We start from the raw sequence: 26,209 nt of genomic DNA, 5'->3' as shown, positions 1-26,209 counted from the left end.
TGATATAAATGAAATGGCAATAAAACATGAAAATTACATATTATTTTGGGGGTGCACAATGGCTTGGCAAGCAACACAGCCTTCTGCTTTTCCAGAGGTCATTAATAATAGTTGTACCACCACTCTTGTAGGATGAATCACAACTACCAGTAGTTCCAATTCCAGGGAATCTAAAGTCCTCCTATTTCTCTGTGTGTATCCACAAATAGTGGAATGCACACAGAAACATGAATAAAATAAATCATTAAAAATTTAATTATAACATTTTGATTCATTTCAAATGAAAATATTTTCTATTTTATTATCTCATTCCATAGTAATTAGGCAAATTATTTTCTTTTGTAAACTTATGAGGAAAGGTTGAGTTTCACAAGAGATATGACTGTTTCTTTTCTTTTCTTTTGTCCTGACTATTCTTTCATTTTATTTAATTATTTCTTTTTACAGCCCGGATTTTATCCCCCTCTGTCTGTTCCACATCCCATATGTCCTCCCCTCATCTCCATGAGATTAATTTCACCTTGTTAAATGAAAGCACTATTGCTGGATCCAAACACACTTAAGCACAGCTAAGCTGAGCATCACACAACAATTTATTCCATGAAATTCAAAAAGGATCAGTTGAGGGGATTCTGCATGGAGGCAGGTGGGGCAGGGATTGATTACAGCTCAGAGTAGTCTCTCAGAGATAAGCTGCTATCCCAAGGGAAGAGTTTTAAACAAAATTGTCAATTGTTCAATCTTAGGAGACGTAGAAATGAGATAAAATATAGAAAATATTTCTATGTCTCAGCTACTCAATCTGGAACATGAAATACATTATCGAGGAACCACGCAGAAGGATGATTGATGACTCACAGACGAGTGTGAAAACCCATAGACAGCCAGGGTCCTGGGTCAGATACTCAGGAGGGACAAACCAGGGCAAGCATAGAAAATGCAGACCATGTGTAACCTTGCAGACTGTTCCAACAGCAAAGGGAACATAACTTTAAGAAGTACTTAGTGTTTTCTAAGTACTTTCTCTAAGTACTACTACATGGAAGATGGATTGGGAAAGTACAGTCTCCTTTGAAATATTTTTCTCAAGCATACAAATGCAAGTTTCATACCCTGAAACAAGTTATAGTGCGTGTTACGATGAACTCAGACCAACATCTATTTTTTCAAAACTCACAAAACTTATTTATTTAATTCAGTAGTCACTTTGGAATCTGAAGACATACCCTTTGAAAACTAAGATCACAAAAGACCTTGTCCCTAGATAATTCGGAATTATTAATAATTCCTGCTGAGGGATGTGCAGGGCATATTTAATCAGTGTTTTAAAAGCACATTTATTTCTCCCTCACAAATCCATCTGATTTCCCTGTCAAACTACTATTTCAAGAAATCATATATTCAAGTTGAAGTTTAGGCACTCTGAATATCTGTGCAGAACTCAAGTGTTGTTCCAGACAATTTCTTCTTATATATGGCATCAAATTTCTCACTTTGGGTCATTGTGAAGTAATTTTTCCAGTCACCAACAACACCTAAAAATAAAAAGAATACAGGAATGAAATATGAATTACAAAGAAAAACTTATATATATCAAGGAAAAGACTGGATACTTAAGGAATGAAGTTGAAAAATCCCGCACTTGGTATAGGTTGATGTCATTATGCAGCTGAAGGCAGATAAGATATAATGAGGCCTGTCATTGGATGAGAAGGAAGGGAGGCAGGAACAGAGGTTTTCAAAGGGAGGGAGGAGAGGAAAGGAATGCAGCAAGAAGGAGGAGTTGGGGGGATATGTCAGCAGACGTTAAGGTTCTTCTCTGCACATAGATACAGGTTGTCATGACTATTTTTAAGGGATGGGTATATACAGGATGCTGTGCTGTGTAGATGGGCAAATTATATCTTATCAATTGGATCAGAGGTTATTGTATGGTGTGTTTTCATGTGGTGACTTAATTGAATTCATGAGAGTGTGTGTTGGCAGGACACACTGGGCTGCCACGGAGTTGGGATGTGTGTGCCTGGTATGTTGGCAACCACCAAGGGAGCTGTGAGGGTGGGACAGGGCCACGCTGGAATGGCTTGCAGACCACCCTGGTCTGAGGCAGCCTGGGGGAAAGGGAGGAGAGCAGTATGCTCGGGAATGTGCCAAGCATCTTTTTCATTATTACCACAACAATTTGGCTTCAAAGATAATTTCTACTATGCAAGAACAAAGAAAAGTGTTATTCAATTTATTCTAATTTGGAACTAAGGTGATATAATATATGCACTTAAATTTATATTGATATAATGATGTCTGATGGACCTTTAAAAAATCTCATGTTGAATAAATATGAATGTCTTAAAGCATCATTTAAAATAAATATTATCATTGAAAAAAGAGGCTCATAACTAAGCACAGAGTTCATATTTCAAGAGTTATTTGGGGAGAGATGATTTTGTTATGTAGGTTCTTAGGCGTTATACTATTTCGTAGGAGAGATGTTCTATTTTCTCTCACTGACTTGGATTATGGAGTTAGAGCTCAATGTAATGTAAAAAGACATTTTATTTTCTCAGTTATAAAGTCTTCAAAAAGTCAACTGTTCATTGTCTAGTAAAGCTATCAAATGGGAAACAGATAAGTTTAATTTCCTGGATTCCTTTCCCATTGGAAGATACTTGTCCTCTAATTCACAAGTTTTCTACATCAATTGTAATTTATATGAGACTAGCATTAAAACCAAACATACAAATAAGACTTCTGAGCCTTCTTGAGAAAAACATACGATTTTGAATGTTTCAAGAAACAAGTGCTTCATGCAGGTATTTAAGAGGAGCCTGTACTACACATGAACTATTGAATAGACACCCATCCTATTGAATAAGTGGATGAACAAATGAATCTAGACAATTGCCACAAATATTTTAAGTTATGCATAATTTCTGGTAAAATATTATACATTCTTATGTATAATTTCATATAGTATTTTTTCCAGATTTTATACCATAGGTGTTATGTTTTACATATTTTGTCAATGTTGCAAGTAGAACATTGGCTGGATAATTGATCTGTTTGATGTTATTGATTTAGAAATAACTATAGCCTAGATAAAGTTTGGATCATGCCATTTTCTACCTCTACAGGAGATGTATAGATTTAATAACATTTAGGTCACCATGTTTTCTTCAGTGATGAACCTTCACAGCACATAACATCAAATATAAACAAGGAGCTCATCAGTCTATCAGGACTCCTGAGCTATCAGGAGATATATCCGTCGTCATATAACTAGACTCTTCGGGAAATTACACTTAGCGACACGGTTGATTTGAACTACTTTAACAAAAGAATTACTTTTTAAATCTCTATTGGATAAAATTTATATGTAAATAAATATGTATGCATATACACCAGTTGTTCCAAAATAGAATAATACTACTTACAGCCTTCTTATTCTGTTATATTGTGAATTATCTTTAATGACGAATACAGTGTTTTTCAAATAAATTCAATGCTTGCTAGATTAATAAGATTAATATTATTATTAAAATATCATAAAATAATGCATTTCCAAATTGTTTTGATAGTATGTCTGTGTCTACACAGATACTTGGATTTGTTTTTGTCCAGCACTAGATGGGATCCTATTCATCTGTTTCTATTCCAAGAAATAAAAATCAAAATACAAGGTGACATTAGTAAGAAGGAAACTTTTAACGGTTTAAGTTATTGGTCTATAAAAAGTGTTGATTTATTATTACTGAAATGGACTATGAATAAGAAGCCATAATAGATATGATTTACTTCAATGTAAACAATAACTTCCACAGTAAATCCCATAGTCTTTCAAGTTAAATTTTGACTCTGTTTACAGTAATTCAGATAGTAGTAAGTAGGAAAATTTTCCTGTAAGGAAAAGAAACTTATCTTTGCTGAGATGTCGTTATAAAAATTATTTTTAAATGATATCAGGCTTTAAAGAAGTTGCATTAGTTAAGCTACCATGAAGGAAAGAAGAGCATCTAGGACAATTTGTGGAATGGAGTAGAATGATGAACGTGAAACTGCCTGGCAATTGTGAAAGTCAGTTGTATTTAGAGTAGCAAATGAAAATGGCTTTCATGGAACCCTTAGTAACTATGGGCATTCTTCTTTGTTGTGAGATTGAATATTGTTAAGGCAGCTTTTGACTGTATTTTTAGTATTCATTGGGTTCCTACGAAGAGCAGAAGCTTTACAAAGTTAAATGAAACAGTAGAAATCAGAGAACTGTTTGTCCACGAGGAAGTAAAGGTGGGAGTTATAGCCAGCTAAGGTTTACCTTTTCTCATGAATGGGGACTTGCTGTGATCCATTATTTCTGTGGGCAGATGGGTGTAATTGACCAGGGGGTTATCCTTCATCACTTCAAAGGAGGTGTGATGGACGATCCTTTCCAAGGTATGTTCATCCAAGGTCTTGTCTAGAAAGTTGGCAATCTTCTTGATTTCTTTCTTCGGGTTCTGTCAGTGAGTTAATCGATAAATGCAATGGAATAGAAAACATGCAAACCACTCACCTAATTTATAAAATATGCAACTTTTGTAGTTTCATTCTTATGGTTGAGTCTTATGGCATGTAGAAGGGAGAGAGAGAGAGAGAGAGAGAGAGAGAGAGAGAGAGAGAGAGAGAGAGAGAGAGAGAGAGAGAGAGAGATATGACAAATTTAAGGTCTTTCATGCCACACAGAAAGACACTAATTACACACACACACACACACACACACACACACACACACACACACATAATAATGAGCTGGGAAGACAGCTCTTAGGGGTTGAAAATACACACTACTCTTCTGGGTGACTCAAGTTCAGTTCCCCAGCTCTGCATGGGGTAGCTCACTACTCCAGAACAGGCTCCACTGGCCTCTGAGAGCCTGTGCACTCAGGAAAAACAGACAGAAACACACAAGCATAACTATAAAAATTAACCAAAATTCATCTTCTCATTTCAGTTTATAGCATAACATGACTAAATTTTGTAAATTTAAGGTAGACAAATAAATCTTCATTGATATATCAAAAAGATTTTGGAAAGAAAACAGTATTGAAAATAAAATTAAGAGACATTATTTAGAATTTAACAAACTGTACCATTTATTGAGATGCTGATGTCAATTCCCAGGAGAAGAATCAGCTTATATTCTTAGTATAGAATTTTGAAATGTTTTCCAATTTTTTTTAAAAGAGAGAAATGGGTAGAATTAGGTTTGAGGAGTTCATATAAATGAGAAAAAATTTTAAAACCTGGAAAGATAAAAATGCTTTGGGGAAGATAACACTCCAGGATACAGTCATGAAGAATTTGGACTGTATTTATATTAAATAAGGAAACAATGACATTTTTAAACATTATTAACTATGTGTGTGCATATATACACACATGTATGTATCTTGCAGTGAGGGAAGTTTTGGTAACATTTTCCAGAAGTGGAGAAGAATTCAGTGTCTGCAAGATTACAAAGGAAGAAGAGCTCACTGAATATCTCTTTCTCTCTCTCTCTCTCTCTCTCTCTCTCTCTCTCTCTCTCTCTCTCTCTCTCTGTGTGTGTGTGTGTGTGTGTGTGTGTGTGTGTATGAATGAAATTGTCTAAAAGTGACTATATGACAGAAAGCAAACTTCTGCCTACTTAGAGTAATGTATGTAACAGGTTTTGGGGGATTAAAACATGTTTGGCTATTCCTCAAGAACTCCTTGGGCTGATCCATGCATCAATCTGAATGTGAACCTTTAAATAAATCACATCACCTTAATGAGGAAATTAACCAGCTTAATTCTTCCAAGGATAACATAGGACCTCACCCAGAATTGGGGTAATTTAGATTCTCTTTGTTGCTGCAAATTAACTACTACTTGGATATAGTGGAAATTTTCAAATCACTTGAGATAAAATGTGAGACATGCTCTGAGGTCTCCCAGTACATTCAGAGAGTATCACTATAGAGAAGGGCATGTGTCACTAATATTGTGATTACTACATTCAAACAGTCATAAAAGCAATCATATTATCAAAACTTCTTTCCACACATGACTACTGAGGCACAATATTTAAGGTGGGTACATATTAATTACTGTATGCATAGTTTCATAATTGACAAATTTTTAGTTTCCATGATGGATTTGAGATTTGAAAGGTGTTATAAATTATATATCTGGACTTTTTTCAAAGAAACATTTCCATACATTTTTCAATGCTGTGTGAGGGTAGGCATGATTGTCCAAATTTGGTAGAAAAGCCAAAAATGATGGCAAAGAATATTGCAGTAATATTGAGCAGAGTTATATCCCACAGAGTAGATGAATTCATGAACTAAAATGATAGAGTGAAAAAGTTCATAAGAAACATAAGAGATAAAACAGAAATCATGTGACCCAATACAAGTCCAGAACATAGGAAGAGTAGATGTTAAGTATACTATACTCACAACCTAACTGAAACTTTGAAAAACAAAAGGGAAAAATAAAGTTAACATTGAAAGAAGAAAATAAGAGTTGTAAAAAAAAATGATATGTTGGAGAACAAAACAATTAGAGTTTGCTTTTAAAAAAGTTGAATTAATTTGATTTACAAAGTGATGAGTAGACAGATCCGGGGATGACTCACAAGTAAACATTGGTGGAAATGCTGAACAAAGGCATGAAGTTCTCACTACAGCAAGCAAGTGCAAAGAGAAACAACTGGGAGACATACAGATACCAAGCGTATGATCATGAATGAGATGTCCTAGGAAATCAGAGGCACAATTTATGGATGAAAAGAAAGTTGAAAAAAATCACATATAAACTAAGAAGAAATGAACAATTATTGATAAATTATTTCACAATTGTAAAGTGGTTACTGATCTGAAAGACTTGCAGATAAGAGGCAAGGGTATTTTGTTCCCCCTTCTAAAAAGGTCTGACGAATCTACAGATTTGGTCTTCCTTGACCTTCATATGATCTGTGAATGTATCTTGAGTATGCCAAGCTTTTGGGCTAATAAGCACTTATCAGTGACTGCATACCTTGTACGCTCCTCTGTGACTGGGTTACCTCAATCAGCATGATATTTTCTAGTTCCATCCATGTGCCTAAGAATTTCATAAAGTCATTTTTATAGCTGAGTAGTATTCCACTCAGTTGTAAATGTATCACATTTTCTGTATCAATTCCTCTGTTGAAGGACATCTGGGTTCTTTCCAGTCTCTGGCTATTATACATAAAGCTGCTATCAACATAGTAGAGTATATGTTCTTGTTATATGTTGGAGCATTGTTTGGATATATGCCCAGGAGTGGTATAGCTGGGTCCTCAGGTAGCACTGGGGAAATATAGGAACAATAAGTGGAGCAGAGACTGAAGAAAAGGTCATCCAGAGACTACCACACCTAGGGATCCATCCCATATGCAGCCACCAAACCCAGTCACTATTGTTGATACCAAGAAGTGCTTGCTGACTGGACCCTAATATGGGTGTCTCCTGAGAGGATCCGCCACAACCTTAATGATACAGATTGAGATGCTTCCAGCTAACCATCAGACTGAGCATGGGAACCCCAGTGGTAAAGTTAGAGAAAGGACTGAAAGAGCTAAAGGGATTTACAACTCCATAGGAAGAATAATATCAACCAACCACTTGGAACAACCAAAGAGTATACAAAAGGTGAAGCCATGGCTCCAGCCACTTATGTAGCAGAAAATGGCCTTGTCTGCATCAATGGGAAGAAAAATCCTATGTCCTATGAAGGGTCTTTTCCCCAGTGTAAGGGAATGCCAGGGTGTTGAGGTGGGAGTGGGTGGGTGGGAGAGGGAGTATCCTCATAGAAGCAAGGGGAGGGAGGTGGGAGAGAGGGTAAAAGGGATAAGGGATAACATTTGAGATGTAAATACATAAACTATCCAATAAAATAAAGAGACAAGGGTAATAGGAAAACAGCTGTTTCATTTTGGATTCCAAATTTAACTTGAAAAATAAAACTTAATGATTTTCCTATAACAGAGTGTATACATTATTCAGAATAAATATCTAACATGTTACCTTTTTCAAGTCTTCATAGTATAAGAAAAGTATGGGATGCCCTTCCCTCTTTTCCCACCAACTCTTAACATGATCGAACCATGAGCCATAGGCCACTAAAAGAGAAAAAATAATAATACCTTCAGAAGTGTTCATCAGATCAAATCTTTGTGTGTGTTGTATGATAAGTCAATTGCAAAGACATTTTGTGGATTTTGGTAATCAAAGAAGCTGAGACTATAGGATAAGTTTTCGAGAAGGGAAAATTAGTCAATAATGGACATACACTCAACTTTTAAAACATAAACTATAAAGAGTATTTCAAGTAAGAATAGATTGGTTGCCACTGAGTCATGGTGATGTCCATGGAAGATTCATTACATAGCAGAGTTAGAGTCTAAATTTCACAGATGTAGCATGTATAACAGATCTGTGTAGTGATGAGCAAAACATGAACACGGAGTTCTAACCCTCGGAATGTGTTCATATACCAGTGATTATTAGCATACTTGCAAGTTGAATTTTATGGTAAAAATTTAAATGTAGTTACTTTCCTACAGTGGAATTTAATATATTAAATTGTATAAAGCCTGGACGTTCTGACTTTAAAAATCATGAAAGAAAACTCAATTATTTAAACTTAGCAATATTTTAAATAAAAGTTACTTAACATTTTAAAGCTAAGGCTTACGCCCACCTACCATTTCCAGCGAGGAATTTCTCCAGATATTCTTCCCAGGTGCCAGGAAGAGGCTGAATATTATTCATTAGATCAAAATGATAATAGGACACAGCAACATCCTTGCCATTTCTAGCAAGGTAAATCATCTGTATCAGAAAGGAAGAGGAAAAGCAAAGGGTGCTGCATTAGTAATAAAGAAATACAATTTTATATAATTCTTTTTGTCAATTTTTTATTAGATATATTTCTTTACTTACATTTCAAATGTTATTCTCCTTCCTGGTTTCCTGTCCATAAACCCCCATTCCTTCCCATCCCCTTCCCCCATATGGGTAGTTCCCCTATACATCCCCTTTATTTCCCCTCCCCATACATATTCTTTCCTTAATATTCTTTGTAGAATGCCTCATTATCATGGGGCAGGGGATAAAAGTAGCAATATTGTGCTGTTATATTTAAGTTTGGAAACTTCATGAACATAAATTGAAATTAATTTTAAAAATCTTAATTGTTGATAGTGGGAAACACCTATTACTGTAGAATTTGGGGGGGCTGGAGTAGGAAGATTAGGAGGGTAATATCAATATCAAGGACAACCCTGAATATATAATGATACCTTGTCTCAAACAAAACAGAACCAGAAGAGAGGAGAAAAGAGGAAAGGGACCAGAAGTAAGGAGAGGGAAAATGAAGAGGGTGGTCGTGGTGATGGTGGTGGTCATGGTGGTGGTCGTGGTGGTGGTGGTGGTGGTGGTGGTGGTGGTGGTGGTGGTGGTCATGGTGGTGGTCGTGGTGGTGGTGGTGGTGGTGGTGGTGGTGGTTGTGGTGGTAGTCATGGTGGTGGTCGTGGTGATGGTGGTGGTCGTGGTGGTGGTGGTGGTAGTGGTGATGATGGTCATGGTGATGGTGGTGATAAATGGCAGGTGAGAGAGAGAAAAAAATCCAGCACTTTATAGTGTAGTTTAGTTTTCTGTTTCACAAAACATGCTTCTCACAGTAACAATAGATAACTGGACAGGATTCAACTGGAAGCTTGGCCTATAGTCCACAGTGTACCTTGCACTTGTTATCCCAGAAGGATTTTGGGAGTAGATCAATTGGAAGATGTGTCTTTATAATTCGAGGTGATGGAGTTTTCTTCAAGAGTTCAACACCTGGGAATTTCATTTTAGAGCATAGAAAGAGAGTATCAAAGAGGCTCAGGTTTCTTCATCATTCCCACAAATATTTGTAAATGCTATTTTACTGTATGTGCAGGTGTGCTCCTGTGGGTGTACATGCACGTGCGAGTGCATGCGTGTGTGTGCATGTGCGTGTATGTGTTGTAGATGTATATCTGTCACAGCCCTCTTGTGGAAGTCTAAGGACAACTTTCAAGAGTCCAACCTTTTCTTGCACTGTGAGTTCCAGATGCTTTTTTTCTTAAAGATTTATTTATTCATTATATATAAGTACACTGTAGCTGTCTTCAGACACATGAAAAGAGGGCATCATATCTCATTACAGATGGTTGTGAGTTACCACATGTTTGCGGGGAATTGAACTCAGGACCTCTGGAAGAGCAGTCAGTGCTCTTAACCACTGAGCCATCTCTCCAGCCCTTGGTTCCAGATCTTTGTATATATGCAACAATCACTTTCTCCTGCTGAGTTATCTCAGTGTCCTCCAATGAATTTTTCCATTTTTGAGCAATATGAAATGCAGGTGAAATTGAAATGAACTATAGTCATTTTTCAGAATTCCAGGAGGTAGCATCAGTCAACAGGAAACAGAGGTAATGGCTTGACATTTACCTCACTGAGTTAAAATGTCTACTATCATTTTACTCCTTGTGAGATATTTTTAATATTTGTGAGTCTCATTTGTATATTCCCATGCCTATTACCTATGCCCACTCTATTATATAAATGATAATATAACATACAACATATAATACATAATAGAATGGAAACTCTCTCAGAACAGAAATATGATTTATGTTATTTACCAATGAATATCTTGTTGACTGAACTCACAGTTTGGTCACAACAAATACAAAACACAACTCTTTTTAGAACAATAGGAATAAGGTCATGAAAATCAAATAAAAATCTAAGATGGCCAGTTAAATTTTAGTTTTAGATAAATAACAGATTTTTTTTTTTCATTTGTGTCTCTTTTTAAATCTTTGGGATAAACTTATCCTAAATTAAATGTTTTATGATCTGAATTTTAAATGTAATTAGAGGTTGGATATCCTGGGCTTATCTGAAGATACTAACTAAAAACTTAGAAAATTCCTCATCTGATCTCAAGTCTCCAAATTGATAACAACAGCCATATTTACCAGTACAGAGAAATTAAAGTTGTAATCTTCTATAGGCAGATGTTTTCCTCCGTTATTCTATTATTTTTGTAGTGACTGCACTATAATTTTACATTTTATAAATTTACAATATAGGTAATGTTATAACATAAAATCAGAAAAAGTTTGCACTATTCCCTATTAGACAACACCAGTGCAGACATGATAAAATATGATCTAAAATTTAGGATTTTGAAAAGTAAGTTAAAAGGTTAACTTTAGATAATTTATATTACAGTTTTCATGTGCATTAGTTTGAGTGTGATTCTTCATTTTGCTTATTGGATATTTCATGTATTTGCATATCAAATGTTATTCCCTTTCCCAGTTTCCCCTCTAGAAACCCACTATCCCATCCTCTCTCCCCCTGCTTCTATGAGAGTGTTCCCCAACCCACCCACATACTCCCACCTCCCTGCCCTGGCATTTCCCTCTACTGGGGCTTCCAGCCTTCTCAGGACCAAGAACTTCCTCTGTTATTCTTAGGATGTTTTTCCCATGCACATTTTTCTTTGTCCCTGACTCAAACTTCATGAAAGATTTCTCATTTTCCTCTGTCTCAGAGTCATTTTTCCAAGTGATGTGGTTTAAATGAGCCTTTTTTATCATGAGTATGACTTCTAGGAGTTTATCAAGGTATCACAGGCACCCACAATTGGCTGTAGAGTAAATAAATCCCAGTACATCTTCACCTCTCAGCTAAACTTCAGCAGACCTATCTATGACAATTGACTCCACCCTTAATCCTGCCTTCAGCAGTAATACCAGACTCCTGTGCCTACAATATTCAGTTTTACATTTTCCTGTGGTATTAAAGTTATTATAATTTCAAGCTTTTCTTGCCCCTTCCACTTTTGACAGCAACTAAGGACCAAGAGATCCCTTCCTCTGGAAGTTACAAACCTTCTTGCTCTGAGCCATCTCCAGGGCACTATGGTATTTATACTCTGCTATTTAAATTGAAGTATGATGAGGGTTGCTCCCATTCTTCTGTGTTCTTCTCTAGGTTCCCAGAAGGTTTACTTAAAATGATCTCTCTTTCACAGTTGCCTGTAAGACCAGTCTTTTCCAGTCCCTCCTAGCTTTAAGATTTTTGTTATCTCCACTATCTAAACATCTTCATGATGGTAGTTTTATGGATAACCATTATATTTTGATTACACTTTTGTTGGTCAACAGCCTTGCTTCCAAGGGCTGATTATGCTCAAAGTCACCAAATGAATATCTTTCAGCTGATTATTTAAAATACCCAATACCTAAAATCTAACATTTTATACAGAATTATTAATAACCTTACCCAGATACATCCTTCCCAAGTTTCCAAATAAACTCCTGGCTTCATAGAATATTTGGTTGAACTAAATAAAATTTCTGACACCCTTCATTCTTCATTTTCCTCATACTTCTTAGGTGATCTGTCAGTCAATTAATTTAAAGTATATCTCTAGAATTACAAATTTAATCTCACATTGCCAGTAGAGCAGAATTTATATTTTACACAACAAAAATGGCACTCAATGACTCCTACATGCCTAAAACCATTCAACAACTTCCCTACCACTTTTAGAATAAAATGAAAGAAACTTTTAAGCATTTCACATTTATGTATTTAATCCTGCACTGTATGATCTTACTCTGCTTCACACCCTGCTCCTTCCTTTATCTCCACTGATGCTTTAGTCCATGTGCTGCCTTAAGGATTATTCTGCATCAATCCATTAACACTAAGATGCTTCATGTTTCTACATTATATTTGCCCAAAATACCTGTATAACTTTGGGCCTTAAATTATGTGTAGCTAGAATTGAACCTGCCATTTAAGACAATCTTTCTTAAGATTATATCTCATACAGTTTTATTCTTTGACAGTGTGAGAGTAGTAGAATTAATTTAAGTTAATTTACTTTCTAACGTTACAATATTTCTGTACATTCCTTGATAAGAAGATGCATATTTTACTAATAATTTTATAACTACAATGAATAATTCTTTATAATTATGCAAACATCTGTGCTTTGTTTCTTTTTTCTTCCTTTATTCTTTTATTTTTTCTGAGCTGAAATTACAATAGGACAGCATTAGGTGAGAATACTCTTGTAAGAATTCCAATCACCAGGGGATCTAATCTTACCTGATCTTCTTGCTCCAGGAACATTTTGTTCCAACATTGGAACTTTAGAGGTAATAACATCTCGCTTACATTTTTCAACATTTCCATCATTTAGAACCATGTCCACAATTTCACTAAGCCAAGTAGTACCTGTAACAGAAGGCATGATCAGTTTTTGTCTTAATGATTTGATAATTATTTAATAATGTACTCTTTGAGAAACTCACACATGTAAACATGAAATATTTTTGTGATTTTTAAAAAAATAGATAATTTTTGAGATTACAATATCATAGCATCGCTTGCCCCTCCCCTTCCTTCCTCTAAATTCTAACATGTCCCCACACCAGTTCCCATACCTGCTCTGAAGATAGGATTCATTTCACTTCTGTGGCCACTCATACACGTACACGTTTCCCACATACAAACAACTACACATACACATGAATAAAAGAAAGATGTAAGACAGAAAAAAGAAAAAGAAGGGCAAATTAGACCTGGATTATTCAGGACACAGGACTCACCTGATTTAGGGTAAGTGGGTATTACAATGTCACATGGTCTGCTCTGGAACTCTTCGATTTTTTCCCAACCCAGTGCAAAAGCATAGACCATGGGGTAGCCATGAATGATCTTCAGATCTTTTCTAAAAACATCTTCTGCAGTACCCATTTTTGTAGCAGGCTGTACGGATGCTGAAGAAGCTACCGGTTGCCAGTTAAAACTATGGGGAAAGAGAAGGAGCAGAAGGAGCAGAAACCAGAATCTGTATAACAAGTGTTAAGCCTAAAACACCACAGCATAATACAAAGTGAACTTTGACTTTATCACTGTGCACACAGAAATACAAAGGGCATCTTGTGGGAGTAACGCTTCAGATAGCAAGGGCAGCAATTGGCTCCCTGAAAACAGGACAAAGGTCTTCAATAGAAGCTTTTAAAGAAAGAGGACTATGTGTCTGTGAATTAAGTCATTTTTTTTCATGGATAAATACAAAAAATTCTCCATTTACAGTAAAATATCAGCACTTCAGCTGCCCTCGGTTTTCTTTAGGGTTAGTTTATTGTCATTCTGAGTTTTAAACTGCAAACTCTGCGTACATTTTGTCCTCTTCTAAGAGCTGTTTCTTTGTCACTCGTCTTAAGGAAATGATTCAGGGTGCTATAAATCTGTGAGCATGCCAGCACATGCAGATGTAGACTTCAGCTCTATTAAGCATTTTGGAACTCTGGGTATTTTGATTTCTATTAAATTTAATTAAGTTACCCATAAAGTATTAATTTTAAATTTAGATTCTAGTATGGTTTTATACTTATAACGTAAACTAGCATGTTGGATACATGTTCTGGTCTGTGCACAAATACCTGTGCTATTGATCTCTTCTGAGATCTCATTAGAAGTTCAGTACACCCAGGTCCCATTGTAGATTTAGGGTCTACCTTTTAACCAGATCCTGACATTCTCTGCAATAAGCAGTGCATTAAATTTCGAGAAGGATAATTCTAAGTCACTTCAATCAGTCCCTAACAATGTAGGTCATAGATATGTAATTGATTAAAATGGACTCAGTGTCTTTAATTATGTTCATTACCCATTATTGCCATTCCTTACCCGGTTGTTTTAAAAGTTGTTCTATTTATTTACATTCCAAATGTTGCCCCCCTTCCCAGACCCTTCCTCCAAGAGTTCTTCACCCAGTCACCTCTTTATGCAGTCTTAAGACATGCTTTTCATTTTGCATTTGGAATGAGGAAGCAGCTGTAGCCTGTCTGTTCCAAGGCTCACAAAGAAGGAGTGGCCACCAGGAATGGATTTCGGCCTGCTCTCTGAGTCATATTTCATATTTACTCTGGGCCCAGCCCTATGTTTTAAAAGACCTGTGACATAACTCAACCATATAAAAGTTTTTGCAATTTGTAAGGGGATTTCTTTTCAGTCAAGGAATTAATTCTTCTCCACATGAACCTCGGGTTCTTCACACAGGACAGTGCTGGTTGAAGTGAACAGAGAGTGCACCATGAGAGCAATCCCTCCGGTTCTGAACCGAGCCATTGCACTGGGGAAGCCATGCATGAGCAGTTCTGCAGCCTGCTGGTTACAAGGCTGAGAGAACAAAGATAATGGTTACCTCTGAGTTCAGTATTATAGGAGAAACAGAGGACAGAGGACAGGAAAGGTACCAGATGGTTGGTATTGTTGAGTCAGATAGGCTGAAACATCGTGTTCCCTGTAAAACATGAAACATACTAGCAAAAAGCTTTCAAGTCATGCCGGAAAAGAGACAGGAAGTTTAGTTTTTCTGTTATAAATTACACAACATAAAAAAATCTTCCTTCAAATAGAGACATAACCTAAAATTAAAGTATCAAAATTCATTCTAGGAACAACCAACAGATTAAAACAGGATTTTAAAAAAAAAGTATCTTAGGAGACAGTAACTAAGTCATCTGACATTACGATTGAGTGATTCTCGGAATGAAAAGACCTGTCTCTCTGATCAGAATTATTTGTGAGGCATGGTACTGAAAACATAAAAGAAAGAAAAAAAGAAGGGAAGGAGGGAAGAAAGGAAAAGAGAACTCTGTTTCTGATGTTGACTGTTTTTTTTTTCAGCCAAGTCTGTTTACAGTGAATAAGTTTATTTCTGTCTGCTACACATGGACCTAGCTCTTGAATCACTACTCTAATCACCACGTTCTTTGCTATCCACAGTGTGCACAACTGTATGTAACAGTGGGTATAAGATTGGACAGAAAAGAGAACATTCCAGAAGGATTGCTTTGTTCCTGAATGGGCTTAAAGTTCACAAGAGTCCACTCCATATCACCCCCAAATACCAGCCTCTTCAAATGCATTTTATTGAATCCTCAGAGTGAAAAGTGGATACTGGAAGTTAGATGGTCTCAGCACAGTAAGACATTTGTGGAGAATTAGAAATTATGCAAAAGATACTCAAATTGCAAAGGTGCTCAAAAAAGACTTTGTAGGTCTACAGTGCTCTGTGGATAGAAGACAAAAGCTTGAAGGAAAACAATTTAAAAATAAATTTCACTTCACATAGGGATCTCATTGCTCAGATTTTACCTTTAGTCAGAGAGGATGCTTCTGTGAACCTTCAGAGTTGGTGGTCACCTGAGAAGGATGGGACACTTCATACTGTGCTCCAGAAAGACCAAAAGTTCAACAGTGATCTAAGCATAGCAGTCTCTGACTTCATAAGCAGCAAAGATTTGAAGGGTTTGAAGTGCATGCAAACACACATTCAAAGGCCTGCCGTTTCAAGGGCTGTAAGACATAGTCATCCAAGAGGAAGAAATAGCTCAGAGTGATGACTGGAAGCCAGGAAGTCATAGATCACTGGGGTGTTACTTCCCTATGAATTTCACAAAGTCTGACAAAAAACCGCAAGAGAAAAGAGCACATTAAGAAATGTCTCAAATCTTCTGGTCGCCTCTTGATTGAGAAGCCCTTTTGTTAAGTTTGACCATGGTGAAATGTGATTGCATTATACGTGTTCCTTTTCATCTAAAAGAACTCTGAGCTGGCTATTCCTAACATGAACTAAAATGCAGTAGTTAACTGAAAGAGTAGACACCTACAGGGCAGAAAGGACAGCTCCCAAATGATTCTCCGACTCTAATCATCTCTTATTTTCTAGTGAGTTCCATCTCTCCCCCTGTCTCTCTCCTACATACGCACACATCTAGGGATAAACAAGATATTATGTGTGGATGGGAACTCTTTCCCACAGAAAAACTCTCTTGTCTTCCTTCTCCAATCCCTCAACCACCCTGTAAATTCCCTCTAATCCAATTGCCGAAAGGAAAGTTTTGGTTACGAACATTGGTGTCCAGTTTAGACGCAATGACCCCAGAAAATCTCTGGTCCTGGTGGTCATACTTACATATGACCTGGCTTACAAGCATCATAAAGTATGCAAAGAAACTAAAACTTTAGTTCGGACAAAACAATTTATATAGCATTTCTTAGGGAATTTTTAAAATCAAGTTTTGCCTTTAAAGTGTGTTTCTAACAGATCCCCAATGTTTGTGGCTTAGCATTTATTTTCCTACCTTTGCTTTTCCCAACAGAAACAATGATATTGCATTACAATTATTAATTTTAAACCACAATTTACTATTAAAAATGTACATTTTTGTCCTTGGAAAAGTTTTTTGGAAGCAATAGTTAAACTAAATTGTTAAACATAAAATTCGTAGAAATTTAAAATTCTATCTTACAAAATATAAACACTTTTTTAATCCTGCTGTCTAAAATTGAAGATAGAAAACTTTGGGTATAGTAATATATTATCTTAAAAGATATTCTCATTATATTTTTTAGATGCCAGTTATTAAGATTCATCGGTTTTGACATCACACCTTAGTGTAAGTTGTTTTATCCAATAAACTGTTAGTACGCTATTAGTACTATTTTATTGAAATATTTATGTTACTATTATCTTAACAGATTCTATGAATCTGTAATTAAAAATCATTTTTATTCTATAAATAGAACAAATTTTTCAAGTGGTCACTTTTTAAAATTTTGTTACAGTATATGTCATTTAAATAAATGTTAAATGATATTTAATCTTTTTTTTTTTGAGTGTTTTTTTTTTCTTAACTTGAGTATTTCTTATATACATTTCGGGTGTTATTCCCTTTCCCGGTTTCCGGGCAAACATCCCCCTCCCCCCTCCCCTTCCTTATGGGTGTTCCCCTCCCAACCCTCCCCCCATTGCCACCCTCCCCCCACCAGTCTAGTTCACTGGGGGTTCAGTCTTAGCAGGACCCAGGGCTTCCCCTTCCACTGGTGCTCTTACTAGGATATTCATTGCTACCTATGAGGTCAGAGTCCAGGGTCAGTCCATGTATAGTCTTTAGGTAGTGGCTTAGTCCCTGGAAGCTCTGGTTGCTTGGCATTGTTGTACATATGGGGTCTCGAGCCTCTTCAAGCTCTTCGAGTTCTTTCTCTGATTCCTTCAACGGGGGTCCTATTCTCAGTTCAGTGGTTTGCTGCTGACATTCGCCTCTGTATTTGCTGTATTCTGGCTGTGTCTCTCAGGAGCGATCTACATCCGGCTCCTGTCGGTCTGCACTTCTTTGCTTCATCCATCTTGTCTAATTGGGTGGCTGTATATGTATGGGCCACATGTGGGGCAGGCTCTGAATGGGTGTTCTTTCAGTCTCTGTTTTAATCTTTGCCTCTCTCTTCCCTGCCAAGGGTATTCTTGTTCCCCTTTTAAAGAAGGAGTGAAGCATTCACATTTTGATCATCCGTCTTGAGTTTCATTTGTTCTAGGCATCTAGGGTAATTCAAGCATTTGGGCTAATAGCCACTTATCAATGAGTGCATACCATGTATGTCTTTCTGTGATTGGGTTAGCTCACTCAGGATAATATTTTCCAGTTCCAACCATTTGCCTACGAATTTCATAAAGTCGTTGTTTTTGATAGCTGAGTAATATTCCATTGTGTAGATGTACCACATTTTCTGTATCCATTCCTCTGTTGAAGGGCATCTGGGTTCTTTCCAGCTTCTGGCTATTATAAATAAGGCTGCAATGAACATAGTGGAGCACGTGTCTTTTTTATATGTTGGGGCATCTTTTGGGTATATGCCCAAGAGAGGTATAGCTGGATCCTCAGGCAGTTCAATGTCCAATTTTCTGAGGATCCTCCAGACTGATTTCCAGAATGGTTGTACCAGTATTTAATCTTTTTTACAGTCCAGTCATTATCCCCATCCCAGTCTGCCCTCCAACAGTTCCTCATCCCATTCCTCCCGAACCCATCTCGAAGAAGTTATCCCCACCACACCCCACCAGAACTCCCCACTCCCTGGGGCCTCAAGTCACTTGAGTGTTAGGCACATATTCTTCACTGAGGCCAGACCAAGCAGTCTTCTGCTGTATATGTGTCAGGGGCCTCATATCAGCTGTATATCAGCTGTGTATGCTGCCTGGTTGGTGTCTGAGAGCTCTTGAGGGGGTCCAGATTAATTGAAGTTGCTGGTCTCCTTTTGGGGTTGCCTTCCTCCTCAGCTTCCTCCAGCCTTTCCCTAATTCAACCAAATGGGTCCCCAGCTTCTGTCCATTTGTTGGGTTTAAGTATCTGCATCTGACCTTTTCAGCTGTTGGGCCTTGCAGAGGGCAGCCATGCTAGGCTCCTGTCTGTAAGCACACCATAGCCTCAGTAATAATGTCAGGCCTTGGATCCTCCCCTTGAGCTAGATTCCAATTCAGGCCCCTCACTGAACCTCCTTTACCTCAGTCTCTTCTCCATTTTTGTCTCTACCATTCTTTTAGATAGGAACAATTCTGGGTCAGAGTTTTAGACTGTAGGATATTAACCCCATCCTTCCACTTGATGCCTTGCCTATGCTTAGAATTTATATAAATTATGTAAGAAAATGAATTCTTTCTAGAGAGAGACTATTTCACACTGTTACAAAGTTGCATTTCAAAGGAACATTGAAAAAATTCCAAGTGCATATTTTCCTGTCATGTATATATTAATGAGGAACAAGTTTCTAAATTTTAACCACTCATGATTTTAATTATCACAGTTTATAATGTTTTCAAGCTAAGCTTCTCACAAATTGTTAATAAAAATACCCTAAATAGAATAATCAGAGGGGAATGATGACAACTTCTAACATTTCAATGAATGACAATTAGGTAGTAACCTCCAAGTTGTAACTGCTGTTTTGTGAGTAGTACTGGAGCCAAAATCTATTAGACTGTATCAGCTAGTTTTTCTGATCTATGTGTCAGCATTTCACTCTCCCGGTATGTAAGTCCTGCAATTCTCTTTTTGAAACATCAAAAGCTTCTGTATTTGTGGTACCTTTTCTAATTACCCTTCTTACAGATCTGTGAAAACCTAGAAGAAAACAGCTTTTTCTAATACGTTCCATGTAATATTCTTTTTTGTTTATAAACATGAATACTTTAATAGATATATTGACTACTTTATATTTTTTCTTTTTAAAACTATATATTTTTATTGGATATTTTATTTACATTTCAAATGTTATCCCATTTCTCGGTTTCCTGTTCATAGACCTCCTATTCTATCCCCTCTGCCCCTTCTTTTATGAGGGTGTTCCCCCAACAGATTCAATGCAATCCCCAGCAAAATTCCAACTCAATTCTTCACAGAGTTAGAAAGAGCAATTTGAAAATTCATTTGCAATAACAAAAACACAGGATAGAGAAAACTATCTTCAACAATAAAAGAACTTCTGGGGGAATCACCATCACTGACCTCAAGCTGTATTACAGAGCAATGTTCATAAAAATTGTATGATATTGATACAGGTAGATCAATGGAATAGAATTGAAGACACAGAAATGAATCCACACACCTATGGTCACTTGATCTTTGACAAAGGAGGTAAAACCATCCAATGGAAAAAAGAGCATTTTCAGCAAATGGTGCTGGTTCAACTGGAGGTCAGCATGTATAAGAATGAAAATTGATTCATTCTTATCGCCCTGTACAAAGCTCAAGTTCAAGTGGATCAATGACCTATACATAAAACCGGATATGCTCAAACTAATAAAAAAAGTGAGGAAGAGCCTTGAACATGTGGTCACTGGGGAAAATTTCCTGAACAGAACATCAATGCCTTGTGCTCTAAGATCAAGAATCTACAAATGGACTTCATAAAATTACAAAGCTTCTGTAAAGAAAAGGACACTGTCATTAGAACAAAATGGCAACCAACAGATTGGGACAAGATCTTTACCAATCCTACATCCAAGATAGAGGACTAATATACAATATATTCAAAGAACTAAGAAGTTAGACTCCAGAGAACCAAATAACCCTCTTAAAAATGGGAAACAGAGCTAAATAAATAATTCTCAACTGAGGAATATGGAATGTTGGGAAGCACCTAAAGAAATGCTCAACATCCTTAGTCATCAGGGAAATGCAAATCAAACCAAACCTGAGATTCTACCTCACATCAGTCAGAATGACTAAGATCAAAAACTCAGGTGACAACAGATGCTGGTGAAGATGTGGAGAAAGAGGAACACTCCTCCATTGTTAGTGGGATTAGAAACTGGTACAGCTACTCTGGAAATCAGTCTGAAGTTTCCTCAGAAAATTGGACATAGTACTACCTGAGGACCCAGCTATACCACTGCTGGGCATATAGCTAAATGCTCCAATATGTTCATAGCAGCCTTATTTATAATAGCCAGAAGCTGGAAAGAACACAAAATTCCTTCGACAGAGGAATGAATACAGAAAATGTGGTACATTTACACATGAAGTACTACTCAATGTAATATTCTGATAATAGAACAAACAATCTGTTCCCTTTTGTGATATAAATAATCCTAGTCTGAAAATTATGTACACAAATATGGAGAAAATATGTGAGACAATGTGGAAAGTGCAGTAAATGATGTTGATAGCCTTGTTTTTCTAATTGGAAATTGTACATGAACATGACAGCTCTAATATTTGGATGAGATTTATGGTTTGTCTACATTGCCAACAATGTTAGCATTTCTATACAATGTTCAAACTCTCTCATAGTCAACTCCTATTGTATTAAAAAATAATAAAACCTGGTTTGATATTTTTAAGCTAAACAAATATGTTGATGTATTCAAAATGAAATTAAATACTTTATATCACAGCATAAATGTGTATGTATACATATGTTGTAGAAAATTTGGATTAATATTCTGAGATGACAAATGTTGTGATTCAATACTTTGTACTAGAGAAACATGTGCCAGTCCTTCATATTACAGAACAAACTTTATTACTTTATAAGTTTACAACAGGGACACAACACTTAAATTACTCATGACATATGGTCTCTATCATTAGAATGCTGGTAACTAAAAAATGAAGGAAAAGAAGTCCCTCAGACCAAAGTAAATCAAATGAGAAACTAAATGTAGATAAAAGAAATTTGGAAATTCGGTCCACACAATCTGAAGCAAGTCCCTTTATTGTTAGTAGTTAATTGCATGGAGTTACCAGAAACAAATATGAGTTGAAAGAACAGTGATGGAATTTATTTGAATGTTTTAAAACATAAATTTTACTGTTATTTAAATATAGATATATAAGCTTCACTTTCTTAGAAGTAATTCTATAGCTGACATGATAATACTTCTTGCCTGCTATACTACAGAAAGAGCAATAGTGACAAGAACTGCATGGTATTGGTACAGAGACAGACAGATAGACCAGTGGAACAGAATTGAAGACCCAGACATGAACCCACACCTACGGTCACTTGATTTTTGACAAAGGTGCCAAAACCATTCAATGGAAAAAAGATAGCATTTTCAGCAAATGGTGCTGGTTCAACTAGAGGTCAACATTTAGAAGAATTCAGATCGATCCACTCTTATCACCCTGTACAAAGCTTAAGTCCAAGTGGATCAAGGACCTCCACATCAAAACAGATACACTCAAACTAATAGAAGAAAAAGTGGGGAAGAATCTCGAATAAATGGGCACTGGAGAAAATTTCCTGAACAAAACACCAATGGCTTATGCTAGAAGCTCAAAAATCGATAAATGGGATCTCATAAAACTACAAAGCTTCTGTAAGGCAAAGGGCACTGTTGTTAGAAAAAAAAACAGCAACCAACAGATTGGGAAAAGATCTTTACCAATCCTACAACTGATAGAGGGCTTACATTCAAAATATGTAAAGAACTCATGAAGTTAGACTGCATGGCGACAAATAACCCTATTAAAAAAATGGGGTTCAGACTCAAACAAAGAATTCACAACTGAGGAATACCGAATGGCCGAGAAACACCTAAAGAAATGTTCAACATCTTTAGTCATAAGGGAAATGCAAATCAAAACAACCCTGAGATTCCACCTCACACCACTAAGAATGGCTAAGATCAAAAACTCAGGTGACAGCAGATGCTGGCAAGGATGTGGAGAAAGAGGAACATTCTGCCATTGTTGGTGGGATTGCAGACTGGTACAACCATTCTGGAAATCAGTCTGGAGGTTCCTCAGAAATTTGGACATTGAACTACCTGAAGACCCAGCTATACCTCTCTTGGGCATATACCCAAAAGATGCCCCAACATATAACAAAGACACATGCTCCACTATGTTCATAGCAGCCTTATTTATAATAGCCAGAAGCTGGAAAGAACCCAGATGCCCTTCAACAGAGGAATGGATACAGAAAATGTGGTACATCTACACAATGGAATATTACTCAGCTATCAAAAACACTGACTTTATGAAATTCATAGGTAAATGGATGGAACTGGAAAATATCCTGAGTGAGGTAACCCAATCACAGAAAAACACACATGGTATGCGCTCATTTATAAGTGTCTATTATCCCAAATGCTCAAATTACCTTAGATGCACAGAACACATGAAACTCAAGAGGGATGACCAAAATGCGAATGCTTCACTCCTTCTTTAAAAGGGGAACACGAATACCCTTGGGAGGGAATAGGGAGGCAAAATTTAAAACAGAGACAGAAGTAACACTCATTCAGAACCTGCCCCACATGTGGCCCATACATGTATAGCCACCCAATTAGATAAGATGGATGAAGCAAAGAAGTGCAGGCTGACAGGAGCCAGATGTAGATCTTGTAGATCTCTCCTGAGAGACACAGCCAGAATACAGCAAATACATAGGCGAATGCCATCATTAAACCACTGGACTGAGAATGGGATCCCCATTGAAGGAATCAGAGAAAGGACTGAAAGAGCTTGAAGGGGCTTGAGACCCCATATGAACAACAATGCCAACCAACCAGAGCTTCCAGGGACTAAGCCACTACCCAAAGACTATACATGGACTGACCCTTGGCTCCAACTGCATAGGTAACAATGAATAGCCAAGTAAGGGCACCAGTGGAGGGGGAAGCCCTTGGTCCTGCCAAGACTGAACCCCCAGTGAATGGGATTGTTGGGGGGAGGGCAGTAATGGGGGGAGGATGGGGAGGGAAACACCCATATAGAAGGGAAGGGGGAGAGGATTGGTGGATGTTGGCCTGGAAACCAGGAAAGGGAATATTTGAAATGTAAATAAGAAATTCCCAATTTAATAAAGATGAGGAAAAATTTCCAATAAAGTTATGTCAAATACAATGTAAAAAAATGTCAGGGCTGAAATGGCTCAATGTCAAAGAAATAATCTATCCGGTCCTCCCAGCCACAAAAAAAGGCAGACATTTTCTGTTTTACATGATCATTTCATTAGTCCATGATGTAAACTCAGCATTTGCTATAATAAATCATTTTTGGTTACGCATTTTAATTTGTTTTTGACTACAGAATTTTTTTTTATTCCCTAAGTCACAAAATACATTTCTCGCATGATCAACTTTTGATTTTAATTTTTATTTTCTTTTGGTATCTCATGTGTAAATCTAAGATAATGAAAATTATGGTAGATAAATTCGTAATTCCCTTTAACACCTGTTAACATCCTAAGTTACAAACATGAAAGTCTAAAGCATCATTTGGAGTCTCACATTTCAAATCCAGTATCCTAAAATATTGGAATCGGATACAAAACAACAGTGTTATAATGGATAAGACTTCTGTTCCACAGCAGAGAATGTCTTGTTTTCTGAAAAATAGTTGTCTATGGATGAAAAGAAATGGAGTAACTGAGAACAAGTAAACAGCCCTTGTCCCATGGAAGAAGGAAAAGATTTACTCCCCCTCCCCCTGTGGCTTTAAAAGACTAAGTCTCCGTTCCCTAGCCTGGGCATTTTGCTGTTCCCACCAGAACAGGTTGTACATAGTTGTCTTGTGTGTTCACTTAGAACTCAATCGCTTTAATCAGCTTACACTAAATCTCTTTTCTTATATCAATAGGTAAGTCGAAATGAATCTTATTTTGGACTCACTGTGACATTACCAGAATGGTAGAATGTATTATCTTCCTGTATTTGCTCTTCTACCAACAGTAACTCCAGGCTTACACTACTGAGAAAAATGTTTGACCTAACCTTCCTTATGATATAAACAAAAGCAAATGTCCAGGCACAAAGATCCACTCTACACAAAAATTATGCCCCAAACCCAGAATAATCATGGGGAAAACTCTGCAAGTGCCATCCTGTGAAAACTTAGGTGGGCCCAGGCTTGACAGCTACTAGTCTTGACATTGAAATTAGATTTTTTTTATTTTAAAGGGATATGTTATTTTATTCAACAATGATTACATTTAAACACTCAGTCATTGACTTATCCCCAAGCTAAAGGGAGAGGCATCCATGAGACAGGCTGAGAATCTGCTGACAGCCTTATGAATTCTGTAGTAAGATGACAATTCTTTACTACTTCTAAGTCCCATGTATCTTATTCTTGAAGAGACTGTGTGTGTGTGAATGGGCTGAATTTTCCATAATATGGGAATTCTGTGTCTTGAGTGGAGAAAGGCTTCCAGAAGTTTATATCCCTGTTGAGCCAATGCTCACAAAGAGTCATGATGTTGTTTGAAAGGTTTATAAAGCAAATGAGAGAGTCCATGAATTATGTCCTTCATTCTAACGCACTTCAGTGTATAAGTCATTGCGTACTGCCACCATTACTTTAAAGCTGCTTCAAGGAATGAGAAATGTTGCTTGGAAAATGTTCTTTCAACTACCTGTAGAGGTGAGCAAAGCTGCTCTTAGAAGACATCAATTATTAAGAAAGATCGCAGTGCCAAAGTGGGCTACCACCCCTAAAAATTATTGGTTAGGGAGAAACTTGATGTTCCTTCAAGCAATTTCCCATTCCTGTTGGTTATGGTTCCTTGCCATAACTAGATGGCAAGACGCTATGCCCGAAGACATTGCATATATTGCCTACAGACACAGAGAAAACAAGCTGTAAATTTGATGAATATCCCTGGCTAGCTCTCCTAGTGTCTACTGCTAGAGAAAAATTGTCAAATGTTTTAGTTACCCATGGATTCCAGATACTTCTGTGAAGACAGGCCAGGCAAAACTTACTCACTGGTGCAGTAGTAGAATGACTACATAGAGAGGCACTAAACACTTTCTGTTTGGATTAAGGCCT

At 36.9% G+C, this 26,209-nt stretch overlaps 1 protein-coding gene across 1 annotated transcript; it reads right to left on the bottom strand.

Moving 5' to 3' along the window:
* Positions 1-1,161: 1,161 nt before the first annotated feature.
* Positions 1,162-13,922, bottom strand: Sult1b1 (sulfotransferase family 1B member 1). Its single transcript, NM_022513.2, is given in 7 exon segments — positions 1,162-1,535; positions 4,310-4,490; positions 8,049-8,143; positions 8,729-8,855; positions 9,766-9,863; positions 13,185-13,313; positions 13,688-13,922. Coding segments are annotated over 7 exon segments (900 nt in total). The 5' UTR covers positions 13,836-13,922; the 3' UTR covers positions 1,162-1,413.
* Positions 13,923-26,209: the final 12,287 nt, after the last annotated feature.

The sequence above is a fragment of the Rattus norvegicus genome, chromosome 14 (assembly GCF_021556685.1).
Source record: "Rattus norvegicus strain SHRSP/BbbUtx chromosome 14, alternate assembly SHRSP_T2T, whole genome shotgun sequence".
Taxonomy (NCBI): Eukaryota; Metazoa; Chordata; class Mammalia; order Rodentia; family Muridae; genus Rattus; species Rattus norvegicus.
The sequence above is the reverse complement of the archived record's forward strand: the minus strand, read 5'-3'. Positions and strand labels throughout refer to the sequence as shown.